We start from the raw sequence: 15,193 nt of genomic DNA on the forward strand, positions 1-15,193 counted from the left end.
TCACTTTGACTGTTTTAATTTCAGCATTTAACTTTACAGTGGTTTTGATAGAGAGCATTCATCCTCTGTACACCTGTAAGGTGTCCCAGGCAGGAAAGATTCACAATTCATTCACATACAAAATTACTTGTGTTTACAAATTTTTGGCAATTTATCTGAATAACCCGTTTTCTCCTATTGCCATTGACCCAACCATTGAAAAAGAGTTTACAATAATTTACATTTGAAATATTTCAAAGTGCTTAATAGTGATTGTTCAGGAATATTTACAAGTGGCCTATACAAATATGTACAGGTGGTACACTATAGCACAAGTTGTTCCTGGAATATGGCTTTCTATGGAAAGTGCTTTAAATAGTTGGTCAGTGGTAGTACTGACAAATTCAAGGGTTACAGATAAACAGTAACCATCAAAAGCTGAATTGTGGACAGATATTTACAGAGTTCTGGTAACCTGTATAAGTATTTATACAAGCTTGCTCCACACATACAGGTTTCTTCATTCTTCCCTCTTGGAAGAATCTTCAGCTACTTGCCTGTTACCATCCAAAAGACTGTAGAACACAAGTAGATTGCCAGCTTGAGTATTCAAGCTAGATCGTCATCTGTGCTTACAACGGATATCTGTATGGAAGGAGCAGATGTGTATTAAAAGCAAGTCTTGGGTTGCAAGAAAAAAGTCATACTGTGCAAGATGTCTTGTCCAGAGACTTGTACAATTTGTATCTTTGCAAGGTTCTAGGTTTCTTTGGAAAAAGGCAAGCCAGAGCTAGGTTACATTAACATAAAACATTCCTTTTTAAAGTCTGACATCTAAAGCCTATTGCACTTCAGTGTTGTGTGTTTTTGGTAGCTGAAGTGATGAAGCCAGGCTTGCTGCTTTGCATGTTACTAGAACCACTAGACATGCTAGAACCACCTGCCCTCCCATACCCCAAAAATGGGTAGGACACTGGCCTCACTTCACCTGCCAATTAATACTGGTGCAAGGGACATTGTAGAGGGACCCCTGCTTAGCTAGCTTGTTGGCAAGCCAGTCAAGTGTATGCAACAGGGATGTTTGCCAACCTTCGATTTTTCAAGGTTCATTTGATAGCAAGCCCAATGCCTTACAGCTCTATGTACCGGGTATCTGCCAGGAATTCTACATGCTGCCTGGCCATGGTGGCAAGCCTGTCTGATGCCTAAAAAGTGGCATATCATAACTGCTGTGACATTAGTTCTTGCCTTGTTCAGCCCAATGCTTTGGCTATGGGTCTTCCTTTGGTCTCCTACTGAAGTATAGGAAGGAGATTGTCAGGTCTGAAGTGCAGATCATGCCTTCCAACTGTATTATAGGAAGGTTGGCCAAGTTTGTCAGGAGTAACTACCTTAGAAACCAAGACAATATTTGGCCATCTTGAGACTTCAACTACAAAGAGCATGGTCTTCAACTGCCATTTTGAACCTAGAAACCAAATATCTGTACTTACTGCAGGGTAAGTGTGTCCTACTGAACTGCTGTGTCTCCCAATGTCAATAGTGAGATCCTCTTCAGTTGTTTTCAAGTAGACAGGATTGTCAAAATTCATGCTTTTCATATTCTTGTGTTGCCAGTTACGCCACATGAAGTAGCCACCTGCTGCCGCTGCCAGTGCCAGTAATACTGCAATAAAGGAGACAAGTCATGAGTTGCTTGACATTCAGCTAGAATGATTTCTAGTTTGGCCTAGCTCATAGTCCTATGGTAGTCCAGTTTTAGTTCTTCCTATGGGTGCAAACCATTGATAGCCAGAAGCTTGGTTTTCTCTCAACTGAATTTTTAGGACAGGCTTGTGCTACTATATTTGTTCTAGTTGCATCCCCACCCTACAATAAGAAAAGTTACCATGCAATGGACTGTTGGTTTTAGGGCTGGTGGAATATGATAGATTAAGTAGGTAGAGAACAAGTGATAATGCTCAAGACTTGAATGACTAGATCTTTACAAGTGCATGGTTCCCTTTTGTATGGGATGTCAGGAACAGGGAGTAGTTTTAAGTGGGCTTAGTTTCAACACTAGTTGATTTAGTGCCTCTTAAAACTGAGTGCCCCAGCATTGACATCAGAATGTTATGTTCTGCTTTTGGAACCATCTCTATTTTGAGGGACTTATTTTCAGACTTGTCAATCCCTTGGAATGATGTTGAGTTGTACCCAGCCACTCTAAGGTAGGGCCTCACTTATCTGCACCCAAGTACACTTACCCAGAGGAAGAATAGCCCAGGCAGCTGAAGTTCCTTTGGCAGAACTGACTTCTGACACAGCACTGCTGAAATTGTGTCCTAGAAGAGGAATAAATACAATCTCATGTATTCTTTACTGATAGGTTGGCAGAATTTAGTCCAAGGCTAGCAGCTTCCTCAGACTGTAGCGAAGAATCACCTTGTCTCTATGCATTGTTAAGCTAGTGAGAAGTAAAGAATGCATTCTAGAGCATGTAGCCCACTAAGTACTCTTGCAAATTCATGCAACTGCAGAAAGTTGATTTCCTAGGAAAAGAGTCTCACTAGTAATTTTCATGGCCAACATGAGATGCTAGGCTATCACAGGAGGACACATGCTAGAACTAGCCTTAGCACACCACACTACTCACTTGCCATTTGAGATATGTGAACGCTGAACATGTTCCCTGTTTGCATGCACAGGTTTAGCATGTTTGTACTAGTTGTCTGAGGCCAGTTTGTATACCCTGATCAGTCATTGTAATGCATGATTGAAAGTGAGTTATTGGGACCAATACCTCCAGGAACTGGTCCAACAGTTGGTGGTTTTTCTGTTGTGCTGGTATCTTTTGTCTCAATGTAAGCCACAGTAGTTCCAGTACCTGAAACTGGTTATAAATCAAGAACCCAGTTAATCCTGAAGTTCTGAAATTGCTTGCTATTAAGCTGTGGTTGTGAGTGTTTAACAGATGGTAAATGGTCATGCAGCTTTTAGATTTTATTGGACCAAGTGCTTGACTGAGGATGTGATAGGTTTACTCTGCTAGGAAGTTGCAATCTCAGCTGCTGGTTTTTTTTACCCCCTCCCCCCCCAAAGTCTGATCCTTTGGGAAATATGGTTGGACAGTTAAATATGCCTTTTACATAGAAGCCAATAGCTTGCACCACAAGTTGGATACTCCTAGATATTTTTAGAATCCATCAGTTTTCACTGAAAAGAAAGCTTTGATACAAGTGAACCAGATTTCTGGTGTTTCACTAAGTGGTGCAACAAGTTCAAGTTTTGCTGGGGCCTGCTGGTAGCTATCCAAAGCTGTAAGATGCAAGCTAGGTAGGCACTGTATTTGATAGGACATTTAGAGTTTTTGCTCACTCCACAGTAATCACTGTGGAAACAGTCATACAGGGATGAGTTTTTGGAGTGCTGATCATGAACTCCAGCAGAATGTAACAGCTAGTTCAAGATCACACTGTACAATGTGTGCATGGCTACTTAAAGTTCCTCTGGTTATTTAAGGAGCTCCTACAGGAATTTTATTACTATACAGAGCTTTGCCTGCCATGGAACTGCAGTCTAAGGACCACTCAATGAGTTAGACTAACTGGGCAAGAGATTGTTAACTCCCAACAGAGCATGAGCCTATTCAACTTTAGCACTTACCTGCTGTTCTCTGAAGCATAACTGAATCCTCCAGTTAAGAATGCTAGACCCCCACCCAAGTCTGTATCCATTAACATTTGATTAGTTAGAGAAGTTACAAGTTAGGCCAGTGGTTCTCAACCAGAACTACATGTACTCCCTGAAAGACCTTTGCATACCCCCAGAGTATATCAACTCCTCTAGATAGTTGCTTAGTTTTGCAGGCTTCATAAGAGCACTAGCAAAGTCAATACAAACTAAAATTTTACAGACAAAAGTGAGAAAACAAGCAAGGTTTTAGTAATAGAGTGCAGTGACTCTTGTCTTTAGGTCTGATTTTGTAGGCAAGTAGTTTAAGTAAGGTGAAACATGCAGTATGCAAGAAGATGACTCTTGAAGGGGTACAGTAGACTGGAAAAGGTTGAGAACCACTGAGTTAGGCAAGCTGTGTGGATGGCTCTGAAAGTTCCAGCTATCTAGTAGCTCAGGTCACCTCCCCACCCTCGTTCTGATGGAATGCACAAGGTCTGATCACAGTATATGGTGATGAATATGCAGAAGCCAGGCACAGACTTGCAGGTAATGCAACAATCATTGCAAGAGTTTGTATTTCAGTTAGACCACCACAGTTTAAGTCCCAACATAAATGCTAATCATGTAGCAACAGCGGAGCCTTAAGTCTGTCAGATTAGAACATTACTGTAGAAGTCTTGATTGCACAAGAGTCCCTCATTAGGTCCCCTCTACAGTAACTTTTCAATTGTGTCACTATACCTTTACACCTTAGGCCATCATCTTGTAGGTTGTATCCAGTAGGACATATGCAGGCATACTTTGGAGAGTGTTCATTTATCTGGGGAGCAGGCAGGCACAGATACTCACAGCCACCATTCTTCATGGTCTCATCACACCAGTTTGTGCCTGTTGGCACAAGTCAATTTTAAAATCAGACCAGTGCTTTAGTCTTGCAGACAATTGTTTAGCATTGGTACATGGCAGAGGATATACTGACTGTCCATACATGACTGGACAGTTTCTAGGCCATGGAAATCAAGCCATGCAGCAGCACAGTATACAGCTTTACTCTTCAGGGGACCTCTGAACAGCCCCTCTGTACTACCACCTCTACTGCAGTGATAGTTCTGCTTAGTGTGCTTTTTGGTCAGATTTGAGCTGGTCTCCCACGTCACTCCCCTACAGGGAGATTTTCTAGGCTTCTTTAATACCTACTTGATTTAATAGTAACAAGGCAGACATTTACAAGGAAATTAACATTGCCACAGTTTACATCTGGTACCTGATGGTTGAACAAGCTCGTGATACACAATGATATCCTGAGCATCGTTGAGGTTGTTCACTAGTGTAGCCAATTCAGATCCTGTAAATTTATTGGCACCATAGACTGCTTCATTCTCTCCATCAATCCAGTAGACACGGTCCTAGAAGGCAGAGTTATTGCAGCCTATTATGGTTGGGACCAGTTTGGTTTGTCCATCACCAGGGATGGTTAAGTTGTCCCCTGTGCATGGTAAATCTGATTTAGTGATCACAAGTACTCTGAAGTATCAATGCAGTTCAACTAGATTAGGATCACTCAAATTATGGTTGAGGCAATGTGAGGTTCTGTTAAATTTGATAACTAGCCTTAGTGGAATATGTTCACTTTTGTATTTGTTACTCTGCCTCTGTATAGAGGCTACAGTAATCCCATTGCAGCAGCTTTTCTGCAGTCTTCCATTTATTAGTCTCTTGCTGTACACTGCCCCTCCAAAGGGAGCCTACAGTCACAATTCCCTACTGGATGCTTGGAGACTTACCTCAAATATTGTTAGAGCAAGAGGATGAGCAAGAAACTCATGCGATTTTAACACAATCCTACGATCCTGGCCATTCAGATCCACACTGGACAGCATATGTAGCTTTGAATCAAGCCAGTAGAGACGGCTTTTTACAAGATCTAGGAAGAGAGAAGTTGCATTTTAGCACATTGAATCTGAACACAAGCACTTGTTTTACCTGGAAAACCTCACTATTCATATTGCCTTTGGGAGTACTTAACTTTGGGTTAGAGCTGACAAATGCCATCTACAGTGCATATGCATTTGACTTCCACTGGTAGGTTCCCCGCCCATGAAGGAAAAAAGATACACTAATTTGCATAGGGCAGTGGTATTACCACAGTAGGACCTGGATTGTGGTTCTGAGTGGAGATTGTAGTCCTATAATTAGGACAAAATGTTGGTCAGTGGTACTCTATGTTGGTGCTACCTCATGAATGAGGTGCCATTTTATCTGCCAGCATCTGCTATAGGTCAAGCTACAAGCAAGCTGTCAATGGGGAGGACACTTCAAAAGACTGCCAATGCTTTGACCAAAGCTGCTAGTTTTAGAATTGGAAGAAGCTTGACTGCATAGTGCCTAGAGGCCATGGCTGCCCAATAGCCATGGCTGCTCCTAGTGTTCAATGCCTTCTCATGGTTACCATGCTAGTGTAAACTTCTACAAGTTTTCCAGGGAATCTTGACTTGCAAACTGGGATTTCTTAAAGATCTAGTGATGTCAGTATTTCTGAAAGGCATTTTGGGCTCTCAGGGAAGTTAATTTTGCAAGAACATGAAATACCTAGTGCAATTCCATTAGGCCACTGGATGTCTGTTGTCACCAGTTGCTGTCTACCAAGTCCATTCATTCCTGCCTTTTCTATTTTGGCTGGTTCACCCCAGTCAGACCAGTACATAAAGCTGTAAAGAGTCAAGTCATTAGGCATCCTGCAGTTTAGCTATATTGTAGTTTAAATTATACTTTAACATGCAAGCAGCAATATTAGCTTGTATGTGTTGTCATTACAGGAAGGTCTAGAATTAATCTATACATTATGGCTAAGCCAAGCCTACTCCAGTGTGCTCAACTTGTCACCTTCAAATGGGTATGTTTTGCAAGCCTATTGTGAACCAGATTTCATCTTATTGCTTTGTAGTTTGCTTACCAGTCTAGGTTAGTATAGTACCAAGATGACTTGGCATTAGTCTGTTGTACAGGGTAATGCTCACCCAGAGAGAGGATCCACAGCTATGGAGGCTGGCTCTCTTAGGCCTGTATTAAACAGGATCTTCCTTTTAGCACCATCAAGACTAGCCACTGAGATACTCTTCAAAGCTGAATCAGTCCAGTAGATGTTCTTGTAGACCCAGTCAACAGCAATTGCTGCAGGACTGTGTACATTGCTTATGATTTTTAAGTGTTTGCCCACCTTATCACGACTATCAAGTGAGGCACTGGAAGAGAAAAAAGGGTAAGATTTAGTCTTTGTTTCAATCACTGTACACTAACGGAGATGCTCCAGTTGAGCTGGTAGCAGTCTGAGGCATATGTACAAGTCTTGAAGCAGCTAGCTGCAAAATTGAAAGATTTGTTTAATCTAGACTCAAGATGTTTGCTTCCCTTTGTTAACCTTTAGTTGAACTAAACTTTTAAAGTCAGAACAGTTGGCCTCAAGTTGTGCTCATACTTTGGCTGCAACTCCAATGTCCGTAGGGTACATGCACAGCTTTGAGTAGGAGTATCCTACTCAATAGGAGTATTTGACTTCAAGGCTATGGTTACTGAAATTAGGAATTCTTATAGGAATTCTGAATATTTTATATATATATATATATATATATAATTCAAGCTGTACACAAGAGAATGCTTGTCTGACTTAAGTCAGAGTTTTAGAAGTCTTTAGCCAGTCACTTTAAGAGCTACAACTTCATGAGAACAAACACTGAGGAAAGTTTGAAGCAGGCAGGTTTACCTGAAAATTGCTTTTTGGCTAAAGTCAGCCCAAAAGAGTTTATGCTCAGCAATGTCAGCATCGAGAGCTATGGTGTTTCTTAGCTGCTCTACGAGCTGGAGGTATTCTTTCCTTTCCAGACCAATCTTCCTGATGTCCCGACGATTAGTGAAAATCAGACATGGTTCTTTTCCTAAAGAGGATTTAGAAGTTACTTGCTGTTTTAGTTGACACAAGTCATTCTTACTATATTAGTGTCATCCCAGATATTTACATGCTTTGAGTACAGTGCTGATAGAACAGGAGTCTAGCAGCCACCATGTGCAGAGATAAAGCATCAGCCTCCTTTGGCTCCCCTATGCTTTCACACCATCAGCACTAAGTGCTTTGAGGGACAGGTCTCTTCTGCAGTTTATAGCTCAACCTGAAAGGCTGCCAATGGTGTTTCCTTCACCCCCAGACAGTGTCCTCAATATCTGAGCTTACTGAAGGATTAAAGAGTACCGTGCTCAATTAAATGCCTCTGGAGGATTTCCTGTACCATACAGAGAATGATGGTACAAGTGACTTGTTGCAGTGAGGTCTTCAACCTCTGTGCTGTTGAGAGCAGAGGCTGATTTAGCAAGTCTTTGAACCCAATTTGTTGGGCAGAGTTTAATCAGTCCTCTGGTGTATTTGCTATGGGGAGCCGTGTACTGTAGACCAGCCAGGTGCAGTAATTCTGGTGTACCTTTGTCGTAGCCTCTGAAGAGGCTACCTTTGCTTATATTTCTAATGCTTTGGGGCTCCTGATAAATTGAGTATTGCTAGTTGTGCTTACCTACTGCCTTGCACACTCCAGTAGCTAGATCCATTTGATAGCCACGGCTACATTCACATTTGTAGCCTCCTTTTAAGTTAATACAGATTTGACTGCAGATCCCAGGATTCCTGCATTCATCAATATCTAAGAAAAACTGTAAAGTTAGTATTGAAACAATAAGATTAACTCATTTAGGGGGTCAAGATGGTAGTAGATACTTGCCTCCACATGTCTTCCTGTTTATCAGTTCAAACCCAGCTGGGCAGTCACATTCATACCCAATAACTAGGTCTCTGCAGATATGAGAGCATCCACCATTGTTCACCAGGCATTCATTCAAGTCTGGAGTAGAATTAGAAGAGACCCAAAAACAGTTGTGGCAACTTAATTGAAATCTCAGGCCATCCATGCCTGTCTAAACTGAAAGGCTACTAGTTCTAGAATACTAGAGAAATTAGAGTACTGGCCAAGATTCCCTTTGCAACAGACACTTGTTAAGAGTCCTGTGGGACATGTTGGGGCTCATGTTATTGACATGTAGCTAGTTCTGCAAGTACATCAAGTGAACCAACTGCAGACTTCAGCTAAGAGAAGCTCAGTGCTATTTGGAGCTAGGGTTTCTGTACCAGGTTTTACAGTTATCTGCAGCCTGGTTCATGACTAAGCATAAAGCAGCACATTATGTCATTTCAGTTATGTGCAAGCTTAAGTTAGAGGATGCAGGCAAGCCACTGTTCAGTTCTAACTAGAAGCAAGATCCTTTAGTCTTTAAAGAGAGTCTCCCAACCATGGAAAGTTAGACTAAAGGCACCTGCACTGATTCTTGCCTGCAAGAATCAGACTAATCTCAAGCCTGTTGAGTGACATTTCAAGTAGGTGCCTCACTTACTGCATTCCTTGAGGGGTTCGTCACTCCAGTCCCGGCAGTCCTGCTGCTGATTACACACTTTGCTGATGTCTATACATTCCCCACTTCTGCACTTGAATTTGCCAGATCCAGAGCACTGATTGACTGTCAAGGTAATGGGAGGGAAAGGGGCATTAGATTAAAAAAAGTCTAATTTAGAAAGCCTGTTATAAACAAGAAGAGTTTCACCACTTAGTTCTGTTCTTACCATTTTTACAGTTGACTTCATCAGTTCCATCTAGACAGTCTCTTACACCATTACATTGCCTGCTACCATGGATACAATTTCCATCTTCACATTTAAACTGGTCTGGTCTACAAGTCCGGGAAGCTGGAGAGAGAAATGCTGCAGAGTTAGAATCCTGAAGGTCTTGGTGACTCAGTTACAGAAGTAATTGAAGCCTTAAGATGTTTTGGGAGAGCCAGTGATTGAACTAGGGAAGAGGTAATGAGTTGGAATTTCTCCCCTTTAATAGAAAGAAGTGGGACTGCTAAACATGGAGAATGGAGTGGAGGTTAAGGATAATCTAGGCATGGCCCAATATCTAAACAAATACTTTGCCTCAGTCTTTAATGAAGAGACTAGGGATAATGGTAGGATGACAAATGGGAATGAGGATATGGAGGTAGATATTACCACATCTGAATTAGAAGACAAACTTGAACAACTTAATGGGACTAAGGAACTGGCACATGAAATCACAAGCCCATTAGCAAGAATTTTTAATGAATCTGCAAACTCAGGGGTTGTACCATATGACTGGAGAACTGCTAACAGTTCCTATTTTTAATAAAGGAAAAATGTTACCTGGGTAACTACAGGCCTGTTAGTTTGACATCTATAGTATGCAAGGTCTTGGAAAAAGTTAAGGACATTGATCTCAATGGTAATTGGGACAAAATACAACATGGTTTTACAAAAGTTAGATGGTTTGGCACAAACCTGATCCCCTTTGAGAAGGACAGATTTTTAGACACAGGAAATCCAGTGGATCTAATTTACTTGATTTCAGTAAGGCATTTGATATGGTTCCACATGGGGAATTAGCTAAATTGGAAAGATGGGAATCAATATGAAAATTGAAAGGTGAATAAGGAACTGGTTAAATTGGGGACTACAACAGGTTGTACTGAAAGGTGAAATGTCAGGCTGAGGGAGGTTACTAGTGGCGTTCCCCAGGGATTGGTTTTGGGACCAGCCTTATTACTGACCTTGGCACAAAAAGTGGGAATGTGCTAATAAAGTTTGTCATCTGCAAAGCTGGGAGGTATTGCCAATACAGAGAAGGACCAGGATATCATACAGGAAGATCTGGATGACCTTGTAAACTGGAGTAATAGGATGAAATTTACTAGTGAAAAGTGCAAGGTCATGTATTTAGGTAATAAACAAGAATGTGTTATAAGCAGGGGACGCATCAGTTGGAGTAACAGAGGAGGAGGACCAGGACCTTGGAGTATTGGTTGATCACAGGAGGAGTATGAGCTGCCAATGTGATATGGCTGTGAAAAAAGCTAATGTGGTCTTGGGATGTATCAGGTGAGGTATTTCCAGTAGAGATAAGGTGGTGTTAGTACCATTATACAAGGCACTGGTGAGACCTCATCTCGAATACTGTGCAGTTCTGGTCTTCCATGTTTGAGGATGAATTGAAACTGGAACAGATACAGAGAGGGGCTACTAGGATGATCTGGGGAATGGAAAACCTGTCTTATGAAAGGAGACGCAAAGAGCTTGGCTTGTTTAGCCTAAGCTAAAGGCAACTGAGGGGAGATAGGATTGCTCTATAAATACATCAAAGGAATAAATACCAGGGAGGGAAAGGAATTATTTAATCTCAGTACCAATGTGGACACAAGAACAAATGGATATAAACTGGCCATCAGTAAGTTTAGACTTGAAATTAGATGAAGGTTTCTAACCAGAGGAGTGAAGTTCTGGAACAGCCTTCCAAAGGGAGCAAAAACAAGACATATCTGGCTTCAAGACTAAGCTTGATAAGTTTATGGAGGGGATGGTATGATGGGATAGCCTAATATTGGTAATTGATTGGTATTTGACTATTAGCAGTAAATATGTCCAATGGCCTGTGATGGGATGTTAGATTAGAATTCTGTGTGGTAACAGATCCCACCTTTCTTGGGTGTCTGGCTGGTGAGTCTTGCCCACATGCTCAGGGTTTAGCTGATTGCCCTGGAGGAAAATTCCTTCCTGACACCAAATATGGCAGATGGGCCAAGGCCCTGGGTTCCACCCTCCCCCCCCCCCCTTTCTCTGCAGCATGGGGCACAGGTCAGTTGCTGGAGGATTCTCTGCACCTTGAAGTCTTTAAACCATGATTTGAGGACTTCAATAGTCCAGACATAGGTTAGGGGTTGGATACAGGAGTGGGTGGGTGAGAGTCTGTGGCCTGTGTTGTGCAGGAGGTCAGACTAGATGATCATAATGGTCCCTTCTGACCTTAAAGTCTATGACTGTACAACAGTTACTTACGGCAGTTTGTTTCATCACTTCCATCCTTGCAGTCTGAGTCTCCATCACACCGCCACTTCTTGTGAATACATTCTCCTGAGCCACATTGTACTTCACTAGGAGAACACTTCACAGGATGGGCAGGCTGGCGGCCACATTGCTCTAGAGATTCATCTGACTGGTCTGAACAGTCTGCGTCATCATCACATACCCAGCTAATAGGGATACAACTAGAACTTTTACATTGAAATTCATGTGCTCCACAAGTAGGTGGTGTGCAGTCCAGTTCATCACTACCATCACCGCAGTCATCCTGGCCATTACAGACAAAGTTTTTGGAGATGCACTGCCCACTGGAACAAGTGAACTCGGCAGGGCTACAAGTTACATTGCCTGGTAATAGAGAGGGAATTCAATTAGTGTCAGGATTTTAGAACTATGAACTAGGACTGCACCATCTGGTTTTCTACAGCAGGTTCTTAACTTAATTGACCTAACTCAAAAGTTAATCTTCTACAAAGGGGTAGTGGTGAAGATCACTTATGCAAATATTTCAGAAAATTCTAGTTAGCCACTGCAGTCATTAAAACTATTGCCATTCTGTTTGTTAGGTTCATGTCCCATATTTGGAAATTCTATTCCTCTAGATCTATGCAAGCCTTTACTCTGAAGCTGGGTATAGTGTCTAAGTCTTAGAGACACTTTTACAGCATCAACTCAGAGGACATTTGTTTTAGAATGTGAGCTTCTTACACCTCCTCTGTGCATTTTGTTGGGATGGTTCTTGAACATCTGTGACTGGAGGGCAGTGGGGAAGAGTAGGGAGGAAGCTCTGCACACTCTGAAAGTACAGGCTAGGGGAAGCTAGATCGGTAACATCTATGTTAGAAAATAAGCTGCTATCTAAATCTAGAGATAGAGCCCCTTTTAGTACATGTTTAGGAGGTGGGGAATTTGTTAGTGTAGCAGCTAATGCCATCTGCTATGAGGCTTTACAGAACAGCAGCTTTATGAAATCCAAATGACAGGGGACTAGCCACATGAGTATTATAGTACTAAGTGGATCACCACTAAGCAAATGACATTAGAGAGCAAAACTAATGAACTGTATAATAGTTAGGATGGTCCAACAAGTTAGTTTTGCTTTGAGTCTTGAAAAGAATCATTGCTATTTCTTTTCATTGCTTGGAGTGAATCCATTTGGAGAGAGAATGGATTACTACTTAACCACTGCTGAGAGCCTGGTAGTTGGTACTCAAACTATAATTCAGATTTCATGTTAGGAGGCAGTGTCCTTGCTTAGAGGCACTTATTTTAGCCTTTTAAATTTGTCTGATATTAGACCCATAGTAGCACTTACAAGTGTAGTCCCCACCATACAAACGAACAAGTTTTAAAGTCACCTTTGGCAAGTTCAACTGAATAGGACTAGAAGAGTAGCATTTGATTGTATGATGTGACTACTAACAGTCACTCCAGTTGAAGTTATAATTCTAAGAGCACCAGTTGGCTATTTTACATAGCTAGTTCATCTTCAGGCCAAATACATTTGAAAAAAAAGCTATACAGGCTACCATTTGTTTCTTCCCTTACCACAATTCTCTTCATCTTCACCACTGTCACAGTCATTTTCACCATCACATTTCCAGGACAGAGGGATACACTGAGTTGATCGAGGACCACAGCTGATTTCATTTACCCGGCATGTTCTCATGTCTATTGAGAAATGATTGAGAGACGGGGTCAGTTTCAAGAGCTACTTAGGAGGTCTCGAGTTTAGGTTTTAAAGATTCCACTGAAAGTGTTTAAATTCAGATATTGCTCTTTGTGAAAGTGTAAAGCTGCAGTAAGTTCACTGCTGTTTTCACTGTTCATCCCAAGTGAAATGTAGAGTCAGTTCTAATACTTTAACCATTAGAAAGGTCCTCAGGTCATTCTAGGAGAGGAAGAACTGTTTTATCTGGGCTATGGAGGTTACCTTATGAATTATGCTGATGTCTATCTGTATGGCACATGTTATTTTAGAGTTAGTTTCATTCTCAGAGAAGGAGTGATACAGGGTAGGGTTAAGTTAGTTAAGAAGGCAGTTAAGTCTGCCTGTGCAGTCCCATGCAAGTGTTTGAAATTTAGTCTTTCCCTTCATTAATACTGTAGCAGTGGGTGCATGAACTGACTTTCAGGTGCAGCCAGGGCCATGAGATACCCTTTAGAGTGCTGTATTCACAATCAAGAGGGCTAGAAACTGAGTCAAGGTCTTCTATTCTGGTTCTCATAATAGAATTGGAATCTACAGAATGCATCAAGGGCAGGAGGACAAGACAATTCCAGGACATGCTCAAAGATCTTCAGACATTCTATTACAGACATCCCTGTTATGTTTCCACATAAGGCTGCTCAAGATTCCCTTTTAATAGCCCACAGGTCTGGCTAAGATTACAAAGAGGTAATGGGGGCTTTATGCAGATAAATAGATTAATTGATCAGATACTGAAGTCTCTCCCTTGTTCCTGATGAGATAATCTCTAACTCTGAAGACTGTTCTTTGAAGGGGCTTTCAAGTAGAAAGGACAATACCCTAGTAGCCTGAAGAGCTCAAGTAGTGGGTATATGCAACTGATTGCTTATAATAAGAAGCTAGTTTTAAAATTTAGGAGTTATGATGACAGGCTACAAGATGGACAGTTTTTGGTTGAGAGATTTAATTTGCTTGTCAGCACAATGATTGGCTCACTTACGGCACAGTTCAGGGCTTTCATCAGATCCATCTTCACAGTCTGGGTCCCCATCACACTGCCACCTGTTAGGGACACACTGACCACTGTTGCACACAAAGTCAGATTCAGCGCAGGTCTTCTTCACTGCAAAGGAAGAGTTCCAGTATGTTTAAGTACAATTATATCTTAACAGCCAATCTCCTAAGATCAAGAACCTAGGATGCCACAAGCATTTTACTGCAAGCCTAATGGATGTTTAGGATACTCATCTCCTGTGTTATGGCATGAACTTCTAGAGAGTTGTACCAATTAATGTTGGCTATGAGCAATGAGATATTATGGTTTACAGTCTTTAAAGAATTGCCACTCTGAGCATTATCTTCACTCCTCCCACCCAAAGCTGCTTTATAAAGCACTAATAGTTTGAGTGTATTGGATGCAAAGCAAGTGGTCTTTTCAAAGAATTAAGCTATTAAAAGATTGCAAGACTGACACCTGCTTGTATCCATTTGTAATGGAATGCACAGATACAGCAATCCTGCCAATATTTGTGGCCAACAAGTCATGAGTTGCTCATCAGTGGACATCTTAGATTTAAGTCAAATTTTAGAGTCTAGATTAGGTTGAGGTATTAACAGGCAAGAATTCTAAGTTGCACACAAGAGGGACTTCAATAAAGTCAGACTGAATTAGAGTGGTTTTCACATCTGCATTACAGTTTAAAATGTATATACAAGTACTTAGTAGCTTGGGTGGAAAGAAACAGCTTTTGGTCTTTCTTGCACTTCAACTCTTTGCTTTCAAGAGGCCAGCCTCAGCCCTGCAAGAGAAGTCTAGTTTGTTAGTGAAGTTGTTACCTTTGAACATCAGTTCTCATTTCAAGTTAGGGGAAGGTGAAGGAAGTTACAATCTGTCAATATTT

At 41.4% G+C, this 15,193-nt stretch overlaps 1 protein-coding gene across 4 annotated transcripts in view; it reads right to left on the minus strand.

The window, feature by feature from the left end:
* The window catches only part of VLDLR (very low density lipoprotein receptor), a 23,887-nt gene continuing 8,694 nt past the window's right edge, over positions 1-15,193 (minus strand). For 2 of the 4 annotated variants that reach the window (XM_005296773.4, XM_024103344.3), the window contains exons 3-19: positions 14,293-14,415; positions 13,151-13,273; positions 11,579-11,950; positions 9,293-9,415; positions 9,067-9,189; positions 8,400-8,519; positions 8,196-8,321; positions 7,397-7,568; positions 6,654-6,878; positions 6,226-6,344; positions 5,421-5,560; positions 4,901-5,042; positions 4,378-4,524; positions 2,762-2,851; positions 2,226-2,303; positions 1,473-1,645; positions 1-624 (exon numbers count right to left, since the gene is read on the minus strand). In XM_005296773.4, the coding sequence (XP_005296830.2) occupies positions 589-624; positions 1,473-1,645; positions 2,226-2,303; positions 2,762-2,851; positions 4,378-4,524; positions 4,901-5,042; positions 5,421-5,560; positions 6,226-6,344; positions 6,654-6,878; positions 7,397-7,568; positions 8,196-8,321; positions 8,400-8,519; positions 9,067-9,189; positions 9,293-9,415; positions 11,579-11,950; positions 13,151-13,273; positions 14,293-14,415 (2,432 nt within the window). In that variant the 3' untranslated portion in view covers positions 1-588. The remainder of the gene's footprint in view (positions 625-1,472; positions 1,646-2,225; positions 2,304-2,761; positions 2,852-4,377; positions 4,525-4,900; positions 5,043-5,420; positions 5,561-6,225; positions 6,345-6,653; positions 6,879-7,396; positions 7,569-8,195; positions 8,322-8,399; positions 8,520-9,066; positions 9,190-9,292; positions 9,416-11,578; positions 11,951-13,150; positions 13,274-14,292; positions 14,416-15,193) is intronic. The other 2 variants (XM_005296774.4, XM_065549359.1) reach the window with 1 other exon arrangement.

This window comes from Chrysemys picta, chromosome 6 (assembly GCF_011386835.1).
Source record: "Chrysemys picta bellii isolate R12L10 chromosome 6, ASM1138683v2, whole genome shotgun sequence".
Classification (NCBI taxonomy): Eukaryota; Metazoa; Chordata; order Testudines; family Emydidae; genus Chrysemys; species Chrysemys picta.